The 27,180-nt window shown below is 34.8% G+C and overlaps 1 protein-coding gene across 3 annotated transcripts in view; it reads right to left on the reverse strand.

The window, feature by feature from the left end:
* The window catches only part of LOC136839512 (T-cell leukemia homeobox protein 3-like), a 148,602-nt gene that overhangs the window by 99,471 nt on the left and 21,951 nt on the right, over positions 1-27,180 (reverse strand). For 2 of the 3 annotated variants that reach the window (XM_067105688.1, XM_067105686.1), the window contains exon 2: positions 16,315-16,359. The exons of the other annotated variant lie outside the window; for it this stretch is intronic. In XM_067105688.1, coding sequence (XP_066961789.1) covers positions 16,315-16,359 — 45 coding nt within the window. The remainder of the gene's footprint in view (positions 1-16,314; positions 16,360-27,180) is intronic. 3 annotated transcript variants of the gene reach the window in all.

Genomic DNA, 27,180 nt, shown 5'->3' on the forward strand with positions numbered 1-27,180 from the left:
TGCCAATACGTATATACAGTATAAATATTTAAATACGAAAACACAGACATATTATTATTATTATTATTATTATTATTATTATTATTATTATTATGTATATATATGTATGTATATATATATATATATATATATATATATATATATATATATATATATATATATATATATATATATATATATATATATATATATATATATATATATATATATACACTGTATATGTATATATACATACTCTATATATATTCTTTGATAATAACAGGTATGAAGCCAAATTAATTTTTTTTTAAGATTTAAATTTAGTCAGTACAATATTTGACTTTATCTGAAATGTGTCCCGAGAAACTCACTTTAGGGACGCGAAGGAGTCTTAAATTGTCTTACGTTTTCCAGTTTTAGCCAATTTTGTTTAATCTCTTTATAGTACATCCGTCTCCTTTCATTATATTGTCGTCTTCTACCCAAGACGTGACTTTTTCATTTAACTAATTTAATGTATTATTACTTTTTTCATCTCTTTTTCTATTATCTGTTCTCTGTTTTTTCAAATGAACACCATATTCTTTTGAAGCTTGAATTTCAAGTCAGTGGCCTTTGAGGACTTGCTCTACATGAATAGGGTTCATCTTCTGAATGATAATAATAATAATAATAATAATAATAATAATAATAATAATAATAATAATAATAATAATAATATATTCTACGCGATTAGCTTGTTCACATATATATTTTCTAGAGCATATTTGTCCTTTCATATGACCCCCATATGTTGTTTTTTTCTAAGCCATTATTTTTTATCCTTCGTGTCTTATGGAGATTCAATCCTTCTGTCTTTATGATCTTTCCTTCAAGCTTACGCCCCTCCTCCAGTAGCATTATTATTTTTAATTTTCTTCCTATTCCTCCTTCAATCGTAATTTCTTTACGTTGTTTTCGCTCTTCGTTATGCCTCAGATTTTATTTTCCTCCTTTTTAAACCTTTATTTCTCCAGATTTTTATCATCCTCTCGCTACTATGATTTCAGTCCTTACAGGCTCTTACTAGTAATCTCTTTACTTTTTCGTTTGTACTAACTTTCTCGGTAACTATTTCCTTCAAGCATTCCAAGCACATTCTGCCCTCTATTAAGCAAATACGTTTTCGTTTTCGCTCTTCTTCCCCAAATAGTTATTAGCCATCACTTTGATTGTCTTAATGACCACTCATTCATCTGCCTTCATTAGACTTCTCAGTATTCTATGTTGGTAAGTCTTCACTCCTGTACCCTAATTAACTTTCACTCTTTTACTCTAATTAGCTGTCACTCTTTTAACCTAATTAGTCTTGAGTCTTCTACTCTAATTAGTTTCCACTCTTATGCCCTAATTAGCCTTCACTCTTCTGTATTAATTAGCTAATATTCTTATACCTTCACTAGACTATACCAGTTCAGTATCATACGATGACAGTCCGTTCATTTTTCACAATTGCTTCTTCATTATACTTCATTATTTCATAGCTTTCACTCCCATGCCCTCATTATAATAATTCCACAATGTTCATGCTCGTCACAGCTCATACGAGCATCCATTTATCTAATTTTTTTTTTCTATCTCGGAGCCGAACGAAAAGAAATAAGTTGATTAAGGTCGATGTCATTTTAATCATTTTAATCATTATTAATTCAATTTGACCCTTGCTGTAATGGGACTTTCATCATGAAGCGGCACAGTAATCCCTCAATTTTGTTTCCGATAGGCGTTAATCCCGATAATAAGCTCAGTAATTAGCAAAATTATTATAATTAAAAAAACAGTCTCGTCGTGGAGGCTTATTCGTTTAAACTGATTTTAATTTGGTTCGTCATTTCATGCCAATTTGAACGAGTCTGATGCCATCTGGCGGTCAGATGCTGCTTCTCGGATATCAGAAATGAAGGGGGGAGGGGAGGGGGAAGTGACTTACTTACTGTTGATATTGGAAGATACTTTCAGAAAGGAAAAATGATCTGTTTTCAGTTAATAATTTTTTCACTAATTGGCTTACGGCGGAAATTTTTATTGCTTTTTTAGTAGAGCAGCGGCTTGCTAACATTGATACTTTTCAGTATCTTTAATTAGGAAAAGCGGATTACTTAAGGTGGCAAATTTCACTCCTCGAAAAACGGCTTACAGGGTTAATTTGGAATATGTTTAGAATGTAAAAATAACTTACAATGATAGTTTCTCATATTTTCAAAAAGGAAAGGTAGCTTGCGTACAGTGATAATTTCTTAAAGGAGAGAATGATTTACTTTACATTGATGATTGGCTGGACTTTCAGAGAGCATAAAAGTGTCTCGATTAGGGAGAAAGTGTCTTTAGCGCAGTATAATTCCTCATACTCTCAAGAGAGAATAGTGACATTTGGTGACAATTTCATTTGAGAAAATTTGGCGTTATCAGCGACGATATGAACATGTTTAAGGAGAAAAAGTGGTTCTCGTAGAAAAATTTTCATTATTAGGCCTACTCTAATAATCCATAGGACTCTTAGAGAGAAAAATAAGCCTATCACTGATTATCAGTACTAATGTTAGGTAGAAGTTTCAGTGGTTCTTTAAATAGAGGCCGTTATGTGATTGCGCGTTGCTGCGGACAGTATTTTGCCTGAAAATACACTTCGCTTAATGGTTAATGGTATAACACACTTTCTCTGATATTTGCATACTCTGAAACTGACACGTGTGGATGTGGTTGCATGCAGCATGCAGTTACCTATAGACGTAAGAAAGAAGAAACTATATATTATATATATATATATATATATATATATATATATATATATATATATATATATATATATATATATATATATATATATATATATATATATATTTGTTTATACATACATACACACATATACACATTGTGATATATATAGCAATCAGCAAATAGCTGAAATCAAATTGCAATCAGCAAATAGCTGTCAAATTGTTCATCGTTAAATATGTGACACTAACTCGTTGTAGGCTATCTGCTGCAAGTGTAAGAAGGTTAAAAGTCCATAGTAACTCAGAAAGACAGCCCAAGAATTCCCTCGAACTGATAAGAAAGACAGACAGACAGGCGGACAGTCACTACCTTCGGGTAGAGAGGTGGTAGAGATATGGTATGCTTTGTGGGGAGGCGGGGGGGGGATACCGACGGCGGGTTTGGGCAAAATGCTTCGAATTTAACGTCGGCATTAAAACTGCGTTACGCCTATGTGATGTAATGTCGCCCAGCGTATCTTCTCGCCTTTTTTTTTTCTTTTTTTTTCCTTTCCTTCCCTTTTTTCCCCCGGCTGTCCTAATTGCATTGCCGTGTTAACTTGACTATTAAATGTCATTTACGGGCAACGCGATGAGTAGATATTTCTAAATACGAGTCTAGTTCATCATCTGTTCCCACCTCCCAACCCCCTCCCCCGTCCTTCCCAGCCATCCACCCACCACCTCTCCTCCTCCCAGTAAGTCTGTTATGCACTCCCCCAACCCCCTCCCAACCCCCTGGCTTCATTTGCTTTATCGTAATTGTTCAGGTAAAGTGTAAGTGAGGTTCACTAACACACACACACACACGCACACATAAGCGCACACAAACGTACATACACACATGCACGCACACACACAAACACACCATTCAACATTAAATTTCATTCACGTAATTGTAGTAAACTGCTTTCTGATGCGGGGAAGTGGAACTTACATTTATGAAGATGAATAATTTTAATTAGCTTTCTCACAAAGTAGTATAGTTTTTAATACAAAGAACACACGTGAAAGTTACAGTGACCTCAATCTGCATATATTATTTTGAAAAATTAGATTGAGATGAGGTGCATCAGTTTTTTGTTAACCCTATTGTTGTCTTGATCATCTCATAATTAACAACTCGCACCAAACAGTTTCTTTATAGCTGTGAATACTTCTTATTTCAGTCCAAAATAATACCTCAGATATTCACTGGAAAAAAAAAAATTATATTTGTAGGCGCTTAAGTAAATAGGCGAAATTCACAATATTTTCTGTTTTACAGCCAGTGTTGACCGTAAACATGACTTAGCTTTTGAGAGAGAGAGAGAGAGAGAGAGAGACAGAGAGAGAGAGAGAGAGAGAGAGAGAGAGAGAGAGAGAGAGAGAGAGAGAGAGGCTATGCTATTAAATGGGGTACAACTGATAGATAAGATAATTGATAAATTCGTAAATGAATTGATTATAACATAATTTTTAGCTTTTGTAGAGAGAGAGAGAGAGAGAGAGAGATTAGACTAATTAGCAAGATATAACGAATGAGTAATCAAATAAACGAAGTTGTTTGTTCATTTATGCAGATAAATCAGCTAAGAATTGAGGACCAGTGGAACTAGATACCCCACTGACTAGTGTGATCTTGGGATAAATTACTGGGCGCAAATTTGATATATATATTTATAAATATATATATATATATATATATATATATATATATATATATATATACATACATTTGTACATATATATATATACCACATATATGTATATATATACATATATACTGTATATAATTATGCATATATACTAACGTAAATATCAAACAGCTTTTACTGGTATAACCGGTCAATTGAATTAGAGGAACGCTATTCACTTTTCGACCAGCGTCAAACCGATATTTGTTCATCTATGCAGAAAACGAATTCTCTAGGATATGTACATAACACACACACACACACACACATATATATATATATATATATATATATATATATATATATATATATATATATATATATATATATATATATATATATACATATACAGTACATGTGTGTGTGTGTGCGCTGTACACACACACACACACACACACACACACACACACAAACACGCACTGCATATGTACATGATCTAAATTTTGTTGAGGAGGCCTGCCTCCCTAACAAAGACACATAACTACTCTATATTACAGAATTAAAAAAAAAAAGATAATCCACAACATTCCATTCAGACTCGGGCACCGTCGGCGAAAGTGAAAAACCGAGCTGAAATGGAAACGACCAGCAGTATAAAGCGGGCGATAAAATCGCCCTTTTAAGCTAAAAGGAAATGTGGAAAAAAAGAAAAAAGTAAAAAAAAAAAAAAGTTTCAACCGGGCCTCGGTGACGAGAACCAATTAACATTCCCGGGCGTGTTTATGCTTACCTAAACACCCCGTTTGGGAAAAACCGTCCTCCGCGGACGACGGAATGTGTTTGTTTCGCTGCTTCCTCCTTCAAGCAACTTGTTTATGTTACTGGAGCCAAGTGGAGGGTGGGCGGCCCCCTTCTCGACTGCTCTGCGCCTTCGGGTTAACCTTAGGTGGATTGTTGGGAAGGCTCGTAATGAAAAGGTATTCAAGGTTGCTTCTTTATATCTTTATGTATTTACATATTTATTTAATTATTTATGTATTTATTTGAGTTTATTTGACAATAGGCTACCAGGTAGCAGTTCGTTTAAAGCCTAAAACCCTTTATTTATTTAGTATTTATTTGTTTATTGATTAATCAACTAATTAATTCAATTTATTTATTTATTTTACTTGACGATGGGCTATCGGAAGCATTTCGTTAAAAGCTTAAAACCCTTCATTTGTTTATTTATTTGTATTTTAATTATTTAATTAATTTATTTATCTAATTATTTATTTTACTTGATAATGGGCTATCATAAGCATTCCGCTAAGAGCTTAAAATCCTTCCTTTATTTATTTTTTTTTTATTTATTCATGTATTTATATTTTTATTGTTTTATCCTTCTCTCTGTGTGACGAGCAGTTGCAGAACAATTTGCTCAAGGACCAGGCAGCCTTTCCTTCTGGCATAACAACATAAAATGACAACAATGCAGCTTTCGCCATTCGGTCGTCATGAAAATCGCCAGTGTCAGGCGAATAATCCATTTTGTTATTTTAGTTGCATTTTTTTTTTTTTTGCTTAGGGAAAAAAGAAGATCATAACAATCGGTTTCCTACATCCGAATGTTGCAAGGAAGTAGAGATCCTTAGAAGTCCTCCTGAAGGGTCAAGGGGCAGAAGCCTGTGCTAAGACATGGAATAGAATATAAAATTTAGGCCAAAGGCCAAGTGCTAGGACCTATGAGGACATTCCGCGATGAAAGGGAAATTAAGAGTAAAAAAGTTCTAAAGGGTGTAATAGGAGGAAAACCTCGCAGTTGCACTATGAAACAATTGTTAGAGAGGGTGGAAAGTAAGATGGAAGAAAAGATTATGAACGGAGGCACAGTAAAAGGAGTGGAAGAGACATGACCAACTAAATAAAACCAAAACCACAACAGGACCGGGATAGTCGTGACTATTTCGGTCATAGTTCCGTGGAGAGTCGGACAATTGACCGGGTGTAATGGGTCACGAAATATTGAAAATACTTGAAAATGAATAAATGTATAATGAAAATAGAAAGCAGAATTTTGCTTTGCAGAAGATCCAAAAGACATATGTGATTTATGTCTCCTCCATCTCCCCGTAGAGGATTGACGTTAAGCGCGGTGCACTGTAGGCGTTACTTACGGTTCTTAGGAATGGCCCTAGCTGCAAGCCTTTCATTCCTTTTACCGTACCTCCATTCATATTCTTTCTTCCATCTTACTTTCCACCCTCTTCTAAAACAATTATTTCATAGTGCAACTGCGAAGTTTTGCTCCTGTTATACCTTTGTAAACTTTTACTCTAGATTTTTCTTTCAGCGCGGAATGACCTCGTAGGTCCCAGCGCTTGGTCTTCGGCCTAAGTTGTACATTCTATTCTATTGTATCTCCTCTATGATCTAGTCTTTCTCTTCTTTGAAAAGTTATGAGGGAAAAGAATTTTGAAATCTACTGTACAACGTCAAGAGGCCGATGCCAGAAAATAATAGGGGAAATCGTTTTGATTGCAGTTATCGCATAGCTTTTCAAGGCGTAAAAATCTTTGTTTCGTAGAGAGAGAGAGAGAGAGAGAGAGAGAGAGAGAGAGAGAGAGAGAGAGAGAGAGAGAGAGAGAGAGAGAGAGAGAGGAAAAGGAACAGCATCACAGAGTTTTTTTTAAAAGTTTTTATTCAATAAATTATTTACAAAAGATCACAACCAATCTCGAACTACGTACATTTACATTTAGAATACATTGCCCTCAATATTACAAAAATTCTTTGTGAAAAGCTTAAACATTTGATCTTTTAAAATGGTTTTGAAATCTCATTTGTTGCGTATAATGGAAGCTTTTATTTTATTTATAATCAAACGGTCAGGAACATTCTTTTCTTTAAATTACCATATATTTACAATATAACTTGACAAAATGAAAGTTGTTGTGTTCCTTTGTTTCTTCGATGCTTCTGAGAAATCAAAGTACGTAATTCTAATGAAATTACAATTGAGAAAATTGCAAAAAAATGCTTCAAAACTCCCTAGTATATCCTACAGACTTTTCCCATCATTCATAAAAAAAGAGAGGAGGAAAAAAACGCACATTTGCAATAAAACTTTTCAATCATTTTTTTTACCAAATCACCGGAATCGCATTACATGCAACCACCAGCGGACCTAATCCCTGGCCTTAGGTCTGAACTGAACTAATTGTAATCGCGCCTCGCAAATCACAACCCCAGATGCATTAGGTCATATTTTTTATCTCTCTCTATTCTTTTATTTTTAAACGCTCGATTTTCTTCAGTGAATTTTGAACGAGATTTGTTAGAGGAGCTGAAGTGCAGTGGAATGACGTGGTGTCATCGCTAAGTTATTTGTTTTCTGTTTTTGTTTTTGGAGGTTTAATCCATGTGGTTGTTATGGTTGGGGTTTAATAAAAATTTGGAACGGTATTATTGTGTGTATATATATTTATATATATAATATACTGTATATACAGAGTATATATATTGTATATATATTAAAAATATATATATATATATATATATATATATATATATATATATATATATATATATATATATATATATATATATATATATATATATATATATGTATATGTATGTGTATATATATATATATATATATATATATAACTTTAGTGTAGAGTAGAAAGGATACATCCAGTTATGCGATAATTTCATTGTGCAGCAGGGCTTTGACTGAACGCAGAATTTATTTTGAAAGAAGTACTTCGAGGTACTGAAATGCTTGCTCGTGACTTTAGGAAAATTAAATCATTTCTAACAAAAACTGTTAAATTTCAACAATATCAAGGAACAATAAAGAGGACAATCCCTCAATATCTCAGACTCTGAAAGAAAAAGAAGAAAAAAAGAAGAAATTTTAATTTATTTCCAAAATACTGACTTATCGTGGAAATAAATTGTACTCCTCCTCCTCCTCCTCCTCCTCCTCCTCCTCCTCCTCCTCCTCCTCCTCCTCCTCCTCCTCCTCCTCCTCCTCCTCCTCCTCTCATACCCTTCAGGTATTCCACAAGGATTCCCTGAAAACAAATAAAACAGCAGAAGCATCTTCAGCATTCCTTCATGACCTTGAATATTCTAACTTCATGGGGCCAACCACACTCTTTCGATTTCTTTTCACTCCCGAAGTGAGCACCTTCTCCACTCCATCGCTTCTGACATTTGCCTCCCTCCCCCCTTGCACGGATGTTTAACTCTGTTCATTGCTTTTCAACGCGGCGCAACCCGATTCTGCTGAAGAAATCATTTCGCCGACAGTGCTACTTGAATTTGGGGCTACGCGTCCCAGGAGTTTTCGATAGATTATCATAGATTTTTATCATAGATTTTTAAATTAGATTTTCATTTTTTATTTCTCCAAAATGAAGACTGACTATTATCGTTCACGTAATTCGAAATGACATCTGAGCGAATGGAGGTGAAATATTTTGAATGTAAAGAGGGTCAGGTTGTTAAAAAAGGGATGTAATTTATGTATATATTAAATACATATAAATACATACATGTGTATATATACTGTATATTTATATATACATATATACTGTACTTATATATATATATATATATATATATATATATATATATATATATATATATATATATATACATACATACATACATACATATATATACGTGTATACTACATATATACATGCATATTATGATGGTAAATCGAAAGTTCACACGAGCACTCATTCTTGACAAGCAACCCCCGCACTTTTCACAGTACCCCTCCCCACAAAGTACCACAACCCAAAGTTCCACATGGCATAGGTTAAAAAAAAATGGTGAAAAAAAGAAAATGGAAACTAATGAATTGTGGCTGGGATAATTACACCGCTTTGGGGATGGAGGACTGTCAGTATAGACAAGTATCCCCGAAAGGGTTGATGAGATTATGAGGTGTGAGAAGTGAAGGTGTCGGGGTAAAATAGACCGCCCCCTTCCCTCCCCCCCGCTTTTTTTGTTGTGTGGAATCGGATTTTGATGAGAGAGAGAGAGAGAGAGAGAGATTATCAGTTGTTTTTAAGCACAACAGAACAACAAAAACAGTAATAAGAATTACCGGTAAAAAAAATTGTGATAAACTCCCCTGGTCTTGTAGCAAAAATATGAAATAATAATAATAATAATAATAATAATAATAATAATAATAATAATAATAATAATAATAATAAAAGAGAAGACGAATAATACATATAAAAAGAAGAAGAAGAATTTATTTCCAGTTTTATTTTATGTTGCAGTAAATATGTATGTCGAAAGTGTAATTATTTACGGACCCCAGTATTTAAAAAGCAATAATATTGTGTTTTAGAATACTCTTATTTCTTCCTTTAGCGACTACAGCCATCCGTTCCTTAGAAATTCTCATGAAAACCAGGCCGAGAATTTTATGGAAATTTTAATTCGACAAAAAAAAATGATTTTGTTTACTGCGAGCTTTATTTTCTTTATGTGTATACTTACATGTGTGAGTATTATTACTAAGTTCGTATGTAAATGTAAGCACTTTTAAGACCGTTTGCAAGACCGATTCTAATTGACGGATTTTAGGTTGAAGAATAAATAGAATATTTCTCCCCAAGACTAAATATTGAATAAATCATGTATTGTTTTGAAGAGTTTATGTGGAGTCAAGAGGAAATGCAAATGGAGGTTATGGGTTGATAGAAACTATGCTAATTATGCTTGTATGTCCGTTTATGTGTATGGAGGTTACATTGCGTTACAAATACCAGGGTCATACACGTCGAGGTGATTTATATATATATATATATATATATATATATATATATATATATATATATATATGTGTGTATGTGTGTGTGTGTGTGTGTGTGTGTATATATATACATTATATGTGTATATTATACATAGATAGATAGATACACATACATATTTTACTCTTCTAGATGATTTTGACTGTTAAATAGGTTGAGGAGAGAGAGAGAGAGAGAGAGAGAGAGAGAGAGAGAGAGAGACTTGCACTTGCATGCACGCACACTTAACACACACACACACATACACACGCAGAGAGAGAGAGAGAGAGAGAGAAAGAGAGGCGTGGCATGTCTGCTCGGGAGAATAAAGATAAGTGAGGCCTCATTACCCTGCCGTCCTCCCGGGCACGGGCACTTGCAGCTTATACCTGTAGCTAAGCTATATAAGCTTCATGAACACCGCCACTCCGCCATGCCCCGTAAACGAGACCGTTGAAAAATACTTAACATAACTTTCGACCCGAAGTAGATCCAATTTCTCTTTTTTTTTTTTTTTTTCTCGGGGTTCTTTCGAGGCTGTTAACAGCTCGAGTCATTAAAAGTGAGAAAGAGAGAGAGAGAGAGAGAGAGATAACTAAATAAATAAATAGATGGTCTTTGTATAGAGAGAGAGAGAGAGAGAGAGAGATAAATAAATGAATGACTTGAGATTATCGGTGTCGTGAATAAATAAAAAAGTAAAAACAAAAATAAAAAGACGGTCTTTGGAGAGAGAGAGAGAGAGAGAAATTGGCGGGTCTTTGAAGAGAGAGAGAGAGAGAGAGTGATGGAAAATGACGGTCTTTGAAGCCCGTAATGACCACGACGAAGCGCCTTCGGAAGTCTGCCACCACCCCCCCCCCCCGCCTTTTTTTTTTTTTTTTTTTTTTTTTTTTTTTTTTTTTTTTTTGTCATCCTGAAGAGGTGAAGTGTTTTATGGCGCTTCACATGCAGAAGTGGCCGTTTAGAAGCGGAGATTCGGGGCGCCCAAAGGAGCCACTCGAGAGAAATCATCAATTGCGTTAATCTCTCTCCCTGCCCTTTTATCGCGCTGGAAAGTTTCCTGGAATATCCTTCGCGGGAGGTTATGGGTTTCCTACGCGTCTTCCAGGGCCGGAATGTCGCATTTTTTTTCCGTCTTGATACCCTTCTAAGGATATTATTCTGGTCTTTCGTCTTAACCGTATTTCAAAATATTAATATTTTCATAAACAAAATATTGATATTATTTTCGCTGTCATGAACAAAATATTGATAATATTATTAATATTTCCCTTGTCATACACAAAATATTAATAATATTTTCGCTGTCATAAACAAAATATGAATTGTATTTTCGCTGTCGTAAACGAAATATTAATCTTTTCGTTGTCATAAACAAAATATCAGTAATATTTTCGCTGTCGTAATCAAAATATTAGTTATACTTTAACAAAGTATTAATAATGTTTTTTGCTGACATAAAAAATATTAATATCTTCGCTGTCATTAACAAAATATTAATGTTTTCGCTGTCATAAACAAAATATTAATAATATTTTCTCTGTCATAAAAAAAGTGTTTAATATTTTTGCTGTCATAAACAACATATTAATAATATTTTCACTGTCATAGACAAAATATTGTTAATATTTTCGCTGTCATAAACAAAATACTAATAATTTTTTTCTCTGGCACAAACAAAATACTAATAATTTTTTGCTCGGTCATAAACGAAATATTAATAATATTTTTTCGCGGTCATAAAGAAAAATAATAATATTTTCGCTGTCACAAACAAAATATTATTAATATTTTCGCTGTCATAAAGAAAATAAGAATATTATCTTCGGTCATAAAAAGTATTAATGATATTTTCGCTCCCATAAACAAAATAATATTTTCACTGCTGTTAACGAAATATTTATAATATTTTTGCTGTCCTAAACAAAATATTGATAATATTTTTGCAGTCGTAAACAAAACATTGATAATATTTTCGCTGTCGTAAACAAAATATTGATAATATTTCCGCTACCGTAAACAAAATATTAATGTTATTTTCGCTGTCATAAACGAAATGTTGATAATACTTTCTCTGTCATAAACAAAATATTGATAATAGTTTCGTTCTTGTAACTAAAATATTAACATTTTCGCTGTTATAAAAAAATAATATTTTTGATGTCGTAAACAAAATATTAATAATATATTTTCGCTGTCAAGAAAATAATATTTTCGCTGCAAACAAAATACTAATAACATTTTTGCTGTCATAAATTTTCTTTCGGGTTCATTTTCGTTAGCATTAATCAGCTTGTAATAATTTTTAATCGTATTCTTTTACGCAGTAATCCCATTCTAGCTTGTTCACATTTTGTTTCTCCTTGCATATTAATTTTATTTTTTTACTATCCACTGCGTCAATGACCTTTGTTGTCGTGACGCCACCTTGGCACGAAACCAGTCATCCTCCCAATCATTCAACCAATCATCTGTTATTAGAAACTAATACTGAATATTTACAGTGTTTAATGGGGGAATCTAATCTGTTTCTTTGGTCAGTTTCTTTCCCAGAGTTCGTTATCCTTTGTTGATGAATAACTAAACACTGCGTTAATTTTCATGTTGCAGTTGCCGTTGATAGAAACACTTGCGATGTAAAGAAATAAAAGCTTAACCTTTTTAACAATAATTTAATAATATGAAGCTGATGGTTAAGGCGGTCTGTTAATTGCATCAGAACGTTGCCAAAGCTACCTGTTAGATTTAGATAGACAGATAGATAAATAGATAGATAGTTAGATAGGAAGAAAGGATGCACTTCCCTGAATTCGACTAGTCCTGTTTCAGTTCTGGGAAAGGTGGATCATATTTGAGTCAGAATATAGCCTAAATATTAAATCTAAAACAGATACCTTGGAATTGGAATTTACCACTAAAATTCTTCAGAAAATTACTCATCGGATGAAATGTGGAGTGAAATTTGTGGATTATGGTGTCTTTTTAGTTTTCTGTAAAAGAAAATTATTGTGCCGGTTTTGTCCGTCCGCACTTTTTCCTTTCCGCCCTCAGATCTTAAAAACTGCTGTGGCTAGAGGGCTGCAGATTGGTATGTTGATCATCCACCCTCCAATCATCAAACATACCACATTGCAGCCCTCTAGCCTCAGTAGTTTTTATTTTATTTAAGGTTAAAGTTAGCCATAATCATGCTTCTGGCAATAATATAGGATAGGCCACCACCGGGCCGTGGTTAAAGTTGCATGGGTTGCGGCTCATACAGCATTATACCAAGATCACCGAAAGGTAGATCTATCTTCGATGGCCTTGAATATACGCTGTAGCGGCTGTACAGAAAACTCGATTGCGCCGAAGAAACCTACTTTCTTTCTTTTTTTTTAGCATCACATAATCTTGAAATATAAACTTCTTTGGGATCGAATGATTTAGAAGATACAAAGGCTAAGACGAAGATGGTAGACGGGACAGAACGAAAAAGAAGATTGTAAATGGGATAGTATGCCAGCAGGTTGATGAAGAAGGAAGGTGTCAGGAGATGGGAGATAGACTTTCCCCAACCCCCTAATCAATCCGACAGCGTCACCCCACAGTTTAACCCGAGAGCAATGACAACCTCAGTATCGAAGCATCACCACCACCCTTTTGTATCTCTAGCATAGGCATATGAACATTCTGAACGCTTAATATATATATATATATATATATATATATATATATATATATATATATATATATATATATATATATATATATATATATATATATATATATATATATATATATATATATATATATATATATATATATATATATGTATGTATATATATATATATATATAATATGTATATATATATATGTGTGTGTGTGTGTGTGTGTGTGTGTGTGTGTGAGAACCAGAAGCAGCGGCAGACGGTGGTGACTCGGCTCCTCAGCCATCGCTGATGAAGACGGAAAATACATTTTACGATATCTACGCTGACTAGAGAAATGACATTGTGATTTTTCTCTTAGCTGCAGAACTCGGCGAAAGCGTCATCACTGTGTCATCACTATCATCATTCATCACCATTGACGATCATTATCAATGTCGTTATTTGCCATGGAAGTCGCACTTGGGTTAAGACGCTGACAAACTGTTGCAATCCGTAAAGAGGGGAACTATTTACAATAACTGTCTTATGGCAATAGGGAATTACATAGAAAGTTGTTAGTGACGGAGATAGGCAAAGCAGGTCAAATGGAGCGCTGTTGCTGTAATGTGAGAGAGAGAGAGAGAGAGAGAGAGAGAGATTTTTAGGAAAGAGCTGACACTTGACACAACATCTAGGGTTAGTGCGCCTGGAGAGTGATGTATATATTATGTTCAGAGAGATCAAGAGGTAGATGATCAAGTAATTAAAAATTGTCTGGGGTTGTAGCGAGAAAGGTCATTGACTGAGAGAGAGAGAGAGAGAGAGAGAGAGAGAGAGAGAGAGAGAGAGAGAGAGAGAGAGATTTTCAGGAAAGGTCTGACACTTAACATCTAAGGGTAGTGACACCTGGAGACTGATATATATTTAGAGAGATCAAGAGGTAGATGATCAGCTGATTAAAATTTATCTACGGTTGCAGCGGTCATTGACTGAGAGAGAGCTCTTCGTTGGAGGGGTGGATAGAGCTGTCGCCTGGCACGCTGTTGGCCCAGCGTTCGACTCTCCCACCGGCTAATGAAGAATTAGAGGAATCTATTTCTGGTGATAGAAATTAATTTCTCGTCATAATGTGGTTCGGATACCACAATAAGCTGTAGGTCCCGTTGCTAGGTAGCCAGTTGGTTCTTAGCCACGTAAAATAAATCTAATCCTTCGGGCCAGCCCTAGGAGAGCTCTTAATCAGCTCAGTGGTCTGGTTAAACTAAGATATACTTAACTTCAATTGACTGAGAGAGAGAGAGGGAGAGATTTTTAGGAAAGATCTGACACTTAACACAATATCTAAGGTTAGTGACGCCTGGAGAGTGATATATATATATATATATATATATATATATATATATATATATATATATATATATATATATACATTTTTATTTGTTTATTTATCAGTTTTACTAATAACTGATCTCCGCTTTCTTTATTTCCCTTTTAACTTCTGTATATGTATATATATATATATATATATATATATATATATATACAGAGAGATCAAGAGGTAGGTGATCAGCTAATTAAAAATATCTAGGGTTGCAGCGGGTAAGGTCATTGACTGGAAGAGAGAGAGAGAGAGCAATAATATGTTAACAGCAATTAAGTGCTGTTCTGTAAAGGTAAAATAAAAAAAAATACCAACGGAATAGATTGAAGAATTTCTAATATTCACGAGGGGGCGTACATTGCCCACATTGAAGAACTATTATTGAAAAGGCAGAGGATCGACTATAAAGTTTGCTGAAGAGAGTATAATGAAGGACTGTTCAAGCTCTCAATTTTACATTTGGAAATTACGTATTACAGAAATTTTACTGATTAAAGATAGATGAAATTGGTAGGGAAGCATATTAAAGCTTATAGCAGAATCTACATTTCCTTTACTGCATCCATGGAAATTATTAAGTAAACAGTCATAATTATTTTTGACACTGAAGTCGGCCTACACAAGGATAATGCTTTCAAGTTCAATTTTCTTCCTAGTATCTTTGGGGTTTTTCCTATAATCATCTTTGATGTTCAAGGTCTGTAGGGGACAGTGATAGGAAAGCTTTGTTTGGACAGGTTACCCATTGGAATTGTTATGGAATTATTCAAAAGGATTTCCAACATTAAAATTATATCAGATGAAACTGAAGACCAATGATGCAACTAAAAAGCTCTCTCTCTCTCTCTCTCTCTCTCTCTCTCTCTCTCTCTCTCTCTCTCTCACACACGCATATATATATCTATCCATATATATATATATATATATATATATATATATATATATATATATATATATATATATATATATATTGTACATCACGTACGTTGCACATCTGTGTCTTTTCAACCCAACTGTGTTAGTATTTCAGGCGTAAATGTACGCATTCCATAGTTAAAAAAAGCATTTGTCTAAATGAAACAGTACAAAAAACATCAATGAATTTACCTTGCGTTATCTGCTGTAAAATTTTCCCAGGTGTAAACCACTCTCCTGTAATTATCAAAGCAGAGAGACTTTAAAATGCATCGTGAATTGGATTATTGCAATGTATTATATAACTCGCAACCCCTGCGTGCGCATGTGCAAGAGTGAGCGTCACATAAATAGAAAAAACCTAAATTATATGCTGTATGAGTGGTGGATATTCTCGGCCTATTTCAGAACTCATAATGCCAAATTTTGAATTTTAATAAGTCAGCGGGTTTTTTTTTTTTTTTTAGGCCTTAAAGGCCTAGCCTTTGATTTAGTAATAAACAGAATGCCATTTAAAACCTTTAATTTAGGTAAGTGGATGACCATTGCGCTTTCCAGGCTGGTATTAAATAGACTCTTTTAAATATTTTTTTTTATTTACATGTTAATTTATTTTTTCATAAACTTGTTGCCTTTTAATGCTTTGATTTAAAAACAAATGAGGACTTTTTCATGTTTAACTAATGCCTTTTGATAGTTCAAATTTCTGTATGGATTCAGCGCTTTTTAAATCTTTTGATTTTGACAAGTAGATTCCTTTCAGTGCTTTTGTTTAATTATTAAGTGGGCGTCTTCTAATGTTTGCGGATAAAATTTTTTTTTTTTTTTTTTTTTTTTTTTTTTTCAATGCTTTCGACTCTTGTTTGAAAATTACATTTAGATAATAACTGGTTCCAGATTAGTGATTTTATATGAGGTCTTAATGACCTCCATAAAGCGCTGGATTTTAGACCTTAAATGGAGTGTTCATAAAGAATAAGTGAAAACCCTTGGTTTTAATTTTTTTAATAAGTGCACAATATATATATATATATATATATATATATATATATATATATATATATATATATATATATATATATATATATATATAATATATATCTATAAATAAATATATATATTTATATATAATGTATATATATATATATATATGTGTGTGTGTGTGTGTGTGTGTGTGCTTTTTTCAGAACGGTTGTATAATTGTAAACTGCAAATCTTGTTAAGCACTTCATAGCCTGAGTTATCTTTCTCTTTCTCTTGCCCTTCAGGTAAAGAAACACGCTGTCATCAACTGTTGTGGGTAGAATAAAGTAGAATAAGGTAGGTTTTGGCATATTGAAAATGGAGTTTCCCTTATAGGTAACGCTCGTCAAGGGTAGGTGACAGATCATACAGCCTATAAATAAATGAGTTACTTTGGAAGAACTGTTATAGAATAACTGAAAAAATAAGATAACCAAGGGTATAACTAACATTTTAATTGCCATACATAAACATAATAACAATATTAATGATAGAATTTGTATTATTATTATTAATTATATTATTATTATTATTATTATTATTAGTAGTAGTAGTAGTAGTAGTAGTAGTAGTAGTAGTAGTAATTTTAAGAATATGAATAACAGCAATAACAGAAATAAAATATTGATTAAACAGAGGAAAGCAAGCAACGAAACATGATGGAAAATCAGATCTTTAACTGAGGGTGATCATTCGAAATTAAAATCCGCCCATTATTGGGTCACATGTGTCAGTCTTTTACGAGGAAGAACTGTTACGTGAAATTTAATGTTTATAACATTGATTGGCCTCGTGCAGGTAAAGGCACCTTCGTAGCACCGGCCAAAATGCGAGAGCACCATAATCAACTTCTTCTGGGCCGTCTAAGTTAGAATTATTGCAAAATATACCATTACTCTTTTATATTCTCATTATTTATTGTTCTGTATATAACTTTTTTTTTATTGGCCTAAAATTTTGGAGCATTCAGTTTTTCAGAGAATAATTTTATTGTCTTGCCTCTCTTCCAGTTTTACGTTAATCTTAAACTTTCAGTCTTCGCGAGTTTTTTTTTTTTTTTTTTTTTTACAGAGATTAGGTTAGGCCTATCCTTTTCCTTCATAAGTTTTCAGGGGACATATCGAAATTCAGACATTTGGTTTCAGTGGTCTAATGATTTTCGAGACAGGCGTATCAGTGATTTGTTGTGGAAAAGGGTTGGAGGGGGAACATTGTTTGAATGGGATGGGGTGGGGAAAGTAGGAGTTGAGTCAATGGGAGGGGGTAGGGGAAAGTAGGAGTTGAGTCAATGGGAGGGGGTGGGTGTTGTTCGGAAGTGAAGAAGGTAAAAAATGTTCCCATCTGGCTTAGAGGGAGGAGTTGTTCTTCGTCGCGTTTCATGTATTTTCGAAAATCTCCGCACGAAGGGTTGCGGTTTTTTATTTATTGAATTATTTATTTAATGATTAATTAGTTTATTTTTTTATTGCGTTTGTAAGTTTCAGTGTCTGGGCTGAGAGCTGGAAAGAGTTGTGTGATATATATATATATATATATATATATATATATATATATATATATATATATATATATATATATATATATATATATATATATATATATATTATAGAATCTATTGGTCACAATTTGCGGTGAAACAAAAGAAGAAAAACGATATGTTTTTGGAATTCAAGGTCACCAATAAACTTTCACTTCATAATATAATCAAGTCTTCTGTTTCCGTGAAGTGGCTTTACTCTCTCTTTCATGAGTACTTTTCCCGCCCAGCAGCTTTTACTGGGAGGCAGCGTAGCGAACCGTTCCATATTTTCCGTAGGCTAGTAAGAAACACCCGCCAGGCGACGCCTTCACGCATTTATTCTCCAAGGTTTCTTTCCTTCTGACTGGTAGGCTATGGAATTCTAGTCCATTTTCTGCTTCTAATGAATCTCTTCAGGTCTGGGCTGGTCTAGAGCAGTGGCTTGTTTGTCCCAATGGAATTCCTCTTTTTTATTAATTTAGGAAATATGCATCTATTTTGTATAATGTACACAGTATACATTAAATGCAGTGGCTGCATATTTTTGGAAATAATCAGACACGTCTCACCCATCTTTCTGTCCCTTACGGGTTGGGTTGCTCTGTGAGCAAGAGCCCGTGCCGTGCTGACATAATGCCTGCTAAATCTTAACAACGTTCTCCCAGACTCTCTCACCAGCGGCTGACACACATAGATCTCGTAGCCAGCTCAAATATCTAACATCTCTTCAGAGACAACAAGACTTAACGAAACGTCATCAGTATTGGTTTCTTTGTACATATTTCCAGAAAGCACCACTGACTAGAGTAACCTACTTGCGTGTGTGTGTGTGTGTGTGTGTGTGTGTGTGTGTGTGTATGTGCGTGTGTGTTTGTTTGTTTTTGGGCCAACATACTTTTGAAATTGACCAAGTAAGTGGTCATTTAGCTGCGATAAAATGGATATTCCGTGTGTTGCGTAAATAAGATTTTAGGAAATAACTTCATTTTGCGGCTCCATTCTCTATTTCTACAGGAAATTACAATATTCTCTCTCTCTCTCTCTCTCTCTCTCTCTCTCTCTCTCTCTCTCTCTCTCCGTCGTTCTATCCATCATCAATCCCTGTCTAACCAAACGCGGTCATTAATAAAGGGTGTTTCCCCAGACTGCAATTACCTTTTATGTTTAAGTGACTTGATTATTTTGACTTCGGTCTGCCCGTTTCTCATCATATTGGTTCTCTCTTTTTTTTTTTTTTTTCTCCACTGCAATTTTTTTTACGCTTCGTTTTTCTCATTTGTTTTCTCTCAACGAGCCGGCTCTAATTTGCCTCCATAAACAAGGCCATTACATCTTTAATTTTCGACGCGACACCCTTGGACACCAGGTGATCGGCCTTTTTGATCCCACCCAGGCCATTTGCATAAACTTGACGCCGTTAATGGTGTTTTAAGGGGCCCTTAATGGGTTCCTCCTCCTCCTCCTCCTCCTCCTCCTCCTTTCTCGTCCCTCTGCAGCTCTCGTAATCCTATTTCATACATCTAAACCTTAGTATATACCTTTTTCTTTCCTGTTTTTTCTAAAAAGGAGGACCACTTCCTAAGGTAACCATATCCCCCCCCCTCAACCCTCATACCTACTTTCAATCCTCTTTTCTTTCTTGTCCCACTTCAGTCTCCTTCTTACCTGTTCCCAACCATCATCCTTCTCCAATTCCTGACCTACCTCCAGTCAACTCTATCCCTTTTCCATCTTCAGTGTCCTCCAACCCTTCACCCATTCTCCGTCTCCATTCAGTGTATGTCCCATTCATCTTATATCTATCTACCGCAGCATTAATCTTTCTCCCCACAATTCCTCTCACTCCCAATCTCCATTCAGCCCTCTCCATAACCTGCGTATTCAATCTCTCCACTCCAACCTGTACACTTAATAATCTTCCTCAATCTCCCTCTAAACTATCAACCCTCAATCTCCAACCTCCCTCCCCCCAACACTCCCGCAGTATCTTCTCCACCTCAATCTCCGCCATCAAGCTCCACTTAAACTTCCCGGGCAGCAGCATCAATCTCCAACCTCCCTCCCCCCCTCCCGCAGTATTCTTCTCCACCTCAATCTCCACCTTAACTTCCCCGGCAGCAGCATCAATTCCCAACCTTCCCTCCCCCACTCCCGCAGTATCTTCTCCACTCCCAATCTCCGCCTTAAATTCCCCAGTCATCCGCAGCAGCATCAGCCTCCCCCAGTCTCCCACAATTTCCCTCAGTCTCCCACAATCTCCCTCATTCTCCCCCAATCTCCCTCAGCGTTTCACCTGTACATTGAACCACCTCAAAGATTTCATTGGGAGGCGGCGGACAATTTAAAGACAATAAAGGCACAGTTTTCGCTCACGTCATCCTTGTCTTTATTGCTATATATATTTAAATGGCGTACTTATTATGTAAATTCGCCGATGCACCCGTCAATTAGAGCAGCCCTTGGAACACTTCGGGGTGTAAGTGGTGGCGAAGAGGACACGCGAGACGCGACGAACATGTTGACTGCAATTGTCGTGGTTTTTTTTTTTTTTTCTCTCTCTCTCTCTCTCTCTCTCTCTCTCTCTCTCTCTCTCTCTCTCTCTCTCTCTCTCTCTCATAATTTTATGGCCATTCCTACAATTATGAAAAATAATTCCTCTCGAATAATTTTTGGCTATTCCTACAAATATGAAAAGTAATTTCTCTCTCTCTCTCTCTCTCTCTCTCTCTCTCTCTCTCTCTCTCTCTCTCTCTCTCTCTCTCTCTCTCACATAATTTTAAGGCCATTCCAACAAATATGAAAAATAATTTCTCTCTCTCTCTCTCTCTCTCTCTCTCTCTCTCTCTCTCTCTCTCTCTCTCTCATAATAATTTTAGGCCGTTCCAACAAATATGAAAAATAATTTCTCTCTCTCTCTCTCTCTCTCTCTCTCTCTCTCTCTCTCTCTCTCTCTCTCTCTCATATTTTATTGTTCATTCCTACAAATATGAAAAATAATCTCTCTCTCTCTCTCTCTCTCTCTCTCTCTCTCTCTCTCTCTCTCTCTCTCTCTCCCGTAGTTTCTTGGCCATTCCTACAAATATAAAAACCATTTTTCCCGATTACAGTATTTGGTGACTGATTTGTCAATGCGAGTACTTAGCGTCACAGCACCAATGGTCACCGACGCCGTAGAATATAACAAATTCCATATGACTGCGTTAATCGATCAGACCAACCCGGGTAAGTATCCCTCTTAATAACATCCGCGTCACGATGTTGAAGGTGTGAGTCAGCCAGTATAGGATACAAATCAATCAATCCTTCTTGTGATTACTAAGTGTCCCATCCAAGGATGACTTGAATCCTGCGACAGTCTCCTGACGCGGAAAGGACTTTCTGAGGCGACGTTCGTTTACAAAAACACCAAAAAATGTTTCTTGTTTTTGGTTGTATCTTACATGTGATTAAGAGGTAATTTTTCTCGATGGTTTTTGTTGAACCAAGTGTTGAAAATCATATCTAGCTGTCCTATTTGTGATTATTTCAAAACGTTATATTTTTAATTAGCAGTTAGCCTCATCTACCGGTAGTGCCGTCACTGCACATCACGTGGTGCACTGGAGTCATAACTTAAGGGTCTTTGCAGCGTCCCTTCGGCCCTTAGGTACAACCTCTATCATTCGTTTGATTGTATCTCCGTTCATTTTTCCTTTCTTCCACCAGACTTTCCACTCTCTCTCTCTTGTAACAAATGTTTCATAGTGCATCTGCGAGATTCTCCTCCTGTTACACCTTACAGACTTTCTTATATAATGTCAATTTCCTTTTCAGCGCTGAATGACCTCGTAGGTCCAAGCGCTTGGCCTTAATTCTATATCATATTCTATTCATCGGCTTTTTTTTTTTTTATCTGGGTCACAGCTAGGTCCTACAACCTTTCATTGTAGCGTTTGCGCTTGCGTGCCGATTCTTAACCCAGGAGGTGTGTTTTTTTTTTTTTTTTTTTTTTTTTTGCATTATTTCGTCCTGTGTGCTAGCAAAAAGTTCGGCCCTTGAAAAAGAAGACTCGAGAGTGAGAGTAGAGTTGGGTTTAGTACGAGTGGTGCCGGAGGCTGAAAGGAACTAGATATGAGGATTTTATTGTTACTCATGATGTTAAATGATAGATTTTAGCTTGATTTCATAGAGAAATCAAATTTGGATTATTATTCCGTGTGATATTGAATGACACAGTTCAATTTAATTTTGTAAAAAAAAAAAATAATTGTGGTATAATAGACAGTTGATTTTCTATCAGTTATTATTATTATTATTATTATTATTATTATTATTATTATTATTATTATTATTATTATTATTATTATTATTATGTGTCAGTAGGCCTCCAAGTTTAAATTTGTAAGTCCCCAACTAAGTAATTATTGACTCTTGTGAAATAGTACCGGATAATTTTGCTTTTAGGAAAATAATTCCAACCTCTCATTGACCTAACCAGAAGGGCAGTGATATATTATGCGGAGCAGCCTATGAATAATTTTTAATCTGGAAAGAGGAAGATTTTGACCAAATTAAAGCAGAGTTATTAAACTTTAATTCTTTGAAATTAAACATGTGCACACACCACGTGAGTTCTCACGAGTAATGTTTTCTACGGTTGCTTAAAAAATTGGCAAATTTTAATCAGAATGTAGACAGTATTTCGCTGTTGATGCAGCCAGTTATTTATTTTAAGCATTTAGCAAACAATATGGAACAATTATTCTACATAAACGAGCAATTCCACACTCCCTCTAATAAAGTATATCTTAGTTTTACCGGACCACTGAGCTGATTAACAGCGCTCCGAGGGCTGGCTCGAAGGATTAGACTTATTTTACGTGGCTAGGAACCAATTGGTTACTTAGCAACGGGACCTACAGCTTATTGTGGAATCCGAACTACATTATAGCGAGAAATGGATTTCTATCACCAGAAATAAATTCCTCTAACTCTTCATCAGCCGGCTGGGGAATTGAACTCCGGCCCATCGAGTGGCAGTCCGCAGCTCTACCGACTCACCCAACAAAGAGCTGCTCCCTGTAATGGGGGGCTGGGGGGTGCGTGAGTGCACTGTAGACATTACTTAAGGTTCTTTGCAGCGTGCCTTCGGCCCCTAGCTGCAACCCCTTTGGTTCCTTTTACACTACCTCCTTCCATATTTTCTTTCTTCCATCTTAATTTCCACCCTATCCTAACAATTGATTCATAGTGCAACTGCGAGGTTTTCCTGTTACACCTTTCAAACCTTCTTACTGTCAATTTGCGTTTCAGCGCTGAATGACCTCATAAGTCCCAGTTCTTGGCCTTTGGCCTAAATTCTATATTCAGTTCAAATCAACCGGCCAGAAAACAAACAGATTTCGAACCTAATTCGGCCAATTTGTTAAAATTTTAGCAAGCGAGATTAGAACCATACTCGTCTAGCATGCGTAGACAATTATCAGCACCCCCCCCCCCCAAAAAAAATAGACGTTTTTCTAATTTCAAGAGGCCTGTTTTTCAACTTTTAATCATGCCTGGTCAAAAACCATGTTCGTTATGTATTACTATGCAGTTATCTACCAGAATATAACTAATTTTCAATTCCTGTACGGTTCACTTTTTAACATTTATGCAAATTAGATGAAACACTCGCCCATCTTTCATGAGTGCGTGGTTTTCGGCCAAAATACCAACTGTTGTTTTTGACTGAGCTGGCTTTATGCCAGCATGGGCTGTTGCTCATAGAGCAGCTCAGAACAAAAGTACCAGCAGTTTTAGACTTAAATGCTGTCTCTTTTGCTTGTATGTGTTTTGTGTTTTGTGTTTTTTCCAAATCATAAAACAAACAAGATTAAAGCCTTGCAGAAATCCTACACGTGCCACCAATCCCAAAGACATCCTATAGCCGACTCTCATCCTACTCTAGCGGAGGCTTCGATTTTCGTAATCGGGGCGCGACGGTCGTGTACATCATCCTCATTCCTCAGTCGAAGGGGAAACACGACGGTTGTTCCGTCGACAGTCGACATGCCTCCGTCGACCATCAGGAGTTTGTGAACCTTCCTTCCTTCCTCCTCCTCCTCCTCCTCCTCCTCCTCCTCCTCCTCCTCCTCCTCCTCCTCCTCCTCCTCCTCCTCCTCCTCTTCCTCCCCAATTAATGGTGATGGCTCGATATAGACGCGGGTTCCAACCCAATTAGAAATGTATCTTTCGGTCCTATCGACTCGGATGTCGCATCGAACTATATACCTCTTTTACCTCTTCACAAAAACTAGGCTCGGGGCGAGCGAGTTAATCAAGCAAGCTTGTGAAAGGGGGATTCTCTCTCTCTCTCTCTCTCTCTCTCTCTCTCTCTCTCTCTCTCTCTCTCTCTCTCTCTCTCTCTCTCTCTCTCTCTCAAATTTTAACGAAGAATGAACAAAAGGCTTGTTAAACTCGGACCGTTAAAAAAATCGACAACTGAAATGATAGACTAGTACGAAACAATGATAGCAATTTGATATTATTATTATTATTATTATTATTATTATTATTATTATTATTATTATTATTATTATTATTATTAAAGTGAAACAAAGGATAGTGCATCAGTTATTCATATTTTGAAATTTTGAAAAGAACATATATCACTTCATCAGTATTGAATATTGATCTTCATGGTTATAGTCCTCTTATGGCGATATATATATATATATATATATATATATATATATATATATATATATATATATATATATATATATATATATATATATATATATATATATATATAATGTGTATATATATACATATATATATATATGTGTGTGTGTGTGTGTGTGTATATCTGTGTGTTCATGCGTGCGGGCTACATTCTTATGCATAAAATAGTCATTGTTTCAGAATTTCAGTAATATTACTGTTAAAATTTGTCACATAATTTGATTGCTTTTGTAGGCAAGCTGAACATTTAATAGCTTTCAACAGAAATTAATTAAAAACTAGTACGAGAATGGAAATAAGGAATGTAACGCATTTTTTTTTGTCTTCAGAATCATCAGGCAGTGAGGTCAGTGATTAGAACAAATTATTGGTTTAGAAGATTGACCTTAAACAGAAGCACAAGTGCTAATGGTGTACAACATTTGGTAATTAAGAATTCTTCTTCCTGCATGTATAAAAGGTTAGTGTATATATAAATATATATGTATCATACATTATATATATATATATATGCGTGTGTGTACATACAAAAATTTATACACACACACACACACACACACACACACATACATATATATATATATATATATATATATATATATATATATATATATATATATATATATATATATATATATATATATATATATACATACATACATCTTTTACTCCAGTACTTAGAAACCTACAAAACAAATATATATATATATATATATATATATATATATATATATATATATATATATATATATGTATATATATATACACCTGTATGTATGTATAATATATACACATACATGTATGTATAATATATATACATGCATTTTAACTGCAGTACTTAGGAAACCTACAAAACAAGTCTTCTCATTCATTCTGAAAAAGACCATGGTACTTGATGTTAGTGTTGAATAGAGAAAAATTACGCGAGTAAATAACCGTATTAAGGTCGATTTCGGTATGTTTTAAGCATTCAGTGGGATGCTAAACTGACGTCACTTCGTAAAAAATACTGAAGTTGGTGGTGCTCGGATATATGAAAATAAAGAGAGAAAAAATATATGAACAAACAGTAAGAAAGTCAGTTCTCTAAAAGGAGATCGGCACACCGTGCGACAGCTAGCTAGAGAGAGAGAGAGAAAGAGAGAATGATTTTGCAAAATTGAAAAAGGTAGGAAGTCTTCAAGTTGCGCCATATAAACGTGTCATTTTGTAGGTTAATGAAAGAGAGAGAGAGAGAGTAAATGAATATGCAAAATGAAAAATGTAGGACGTCTTTAAGTTTTGTATAAGAGAGATGTGACTCTACTGGTAAACTGGGGAGAGAGAGAGAGAGAATGATTTTGTAAAATTGAAGAAAGTAGGAAGTCTTTAAGTTACGTCATGTAAACGTGTCACTAGGTAGGATAATGAGAGAGAGAGAGTTCACTGATTGTATGACTTAATGAGAGAATGTTTGTAGACAACGAATCGAAGCAACGAGAACATTAGGCTGGCAGGTGGGAAGTGGCTGCCAAGTGTTACTGGAAAATAACTGATTCAAGGACCGCGTCATTTTTTTCCTTTCAAGTTTTATTGTATTACTTAAAACAAATTTGATGTTATATATATATATATATATATATATATATATATATATATATATACAGTATATATATGTATATATGTATATATATATATATATATATATATATATTATATACAATTCTTTAGTTTGAATATATATATCATATATTTTATATTATATTTCAAGACAATTCTTTAGTTTGAAATTTCATACAATATAGTCTATATATATATAGTATTTAGTATAT

This window comes from Macrobrachium rosenbergii, chromosome 6 (assembly GCF_040412425.1).
Source record: "Macrobrachium rosenbergii isolate ZJJX-2024 chromosome 6, ASM4041242v1, whole genome shotgun sequence".
In the NCBI taxonomy this organism is placed as follows: Eukaryota; Metazoa; Arthropoda; class Malacostraca; order Decapoda; family Palaemonidae; genus Macrobrachium; species Macrobrachium rosenbergii.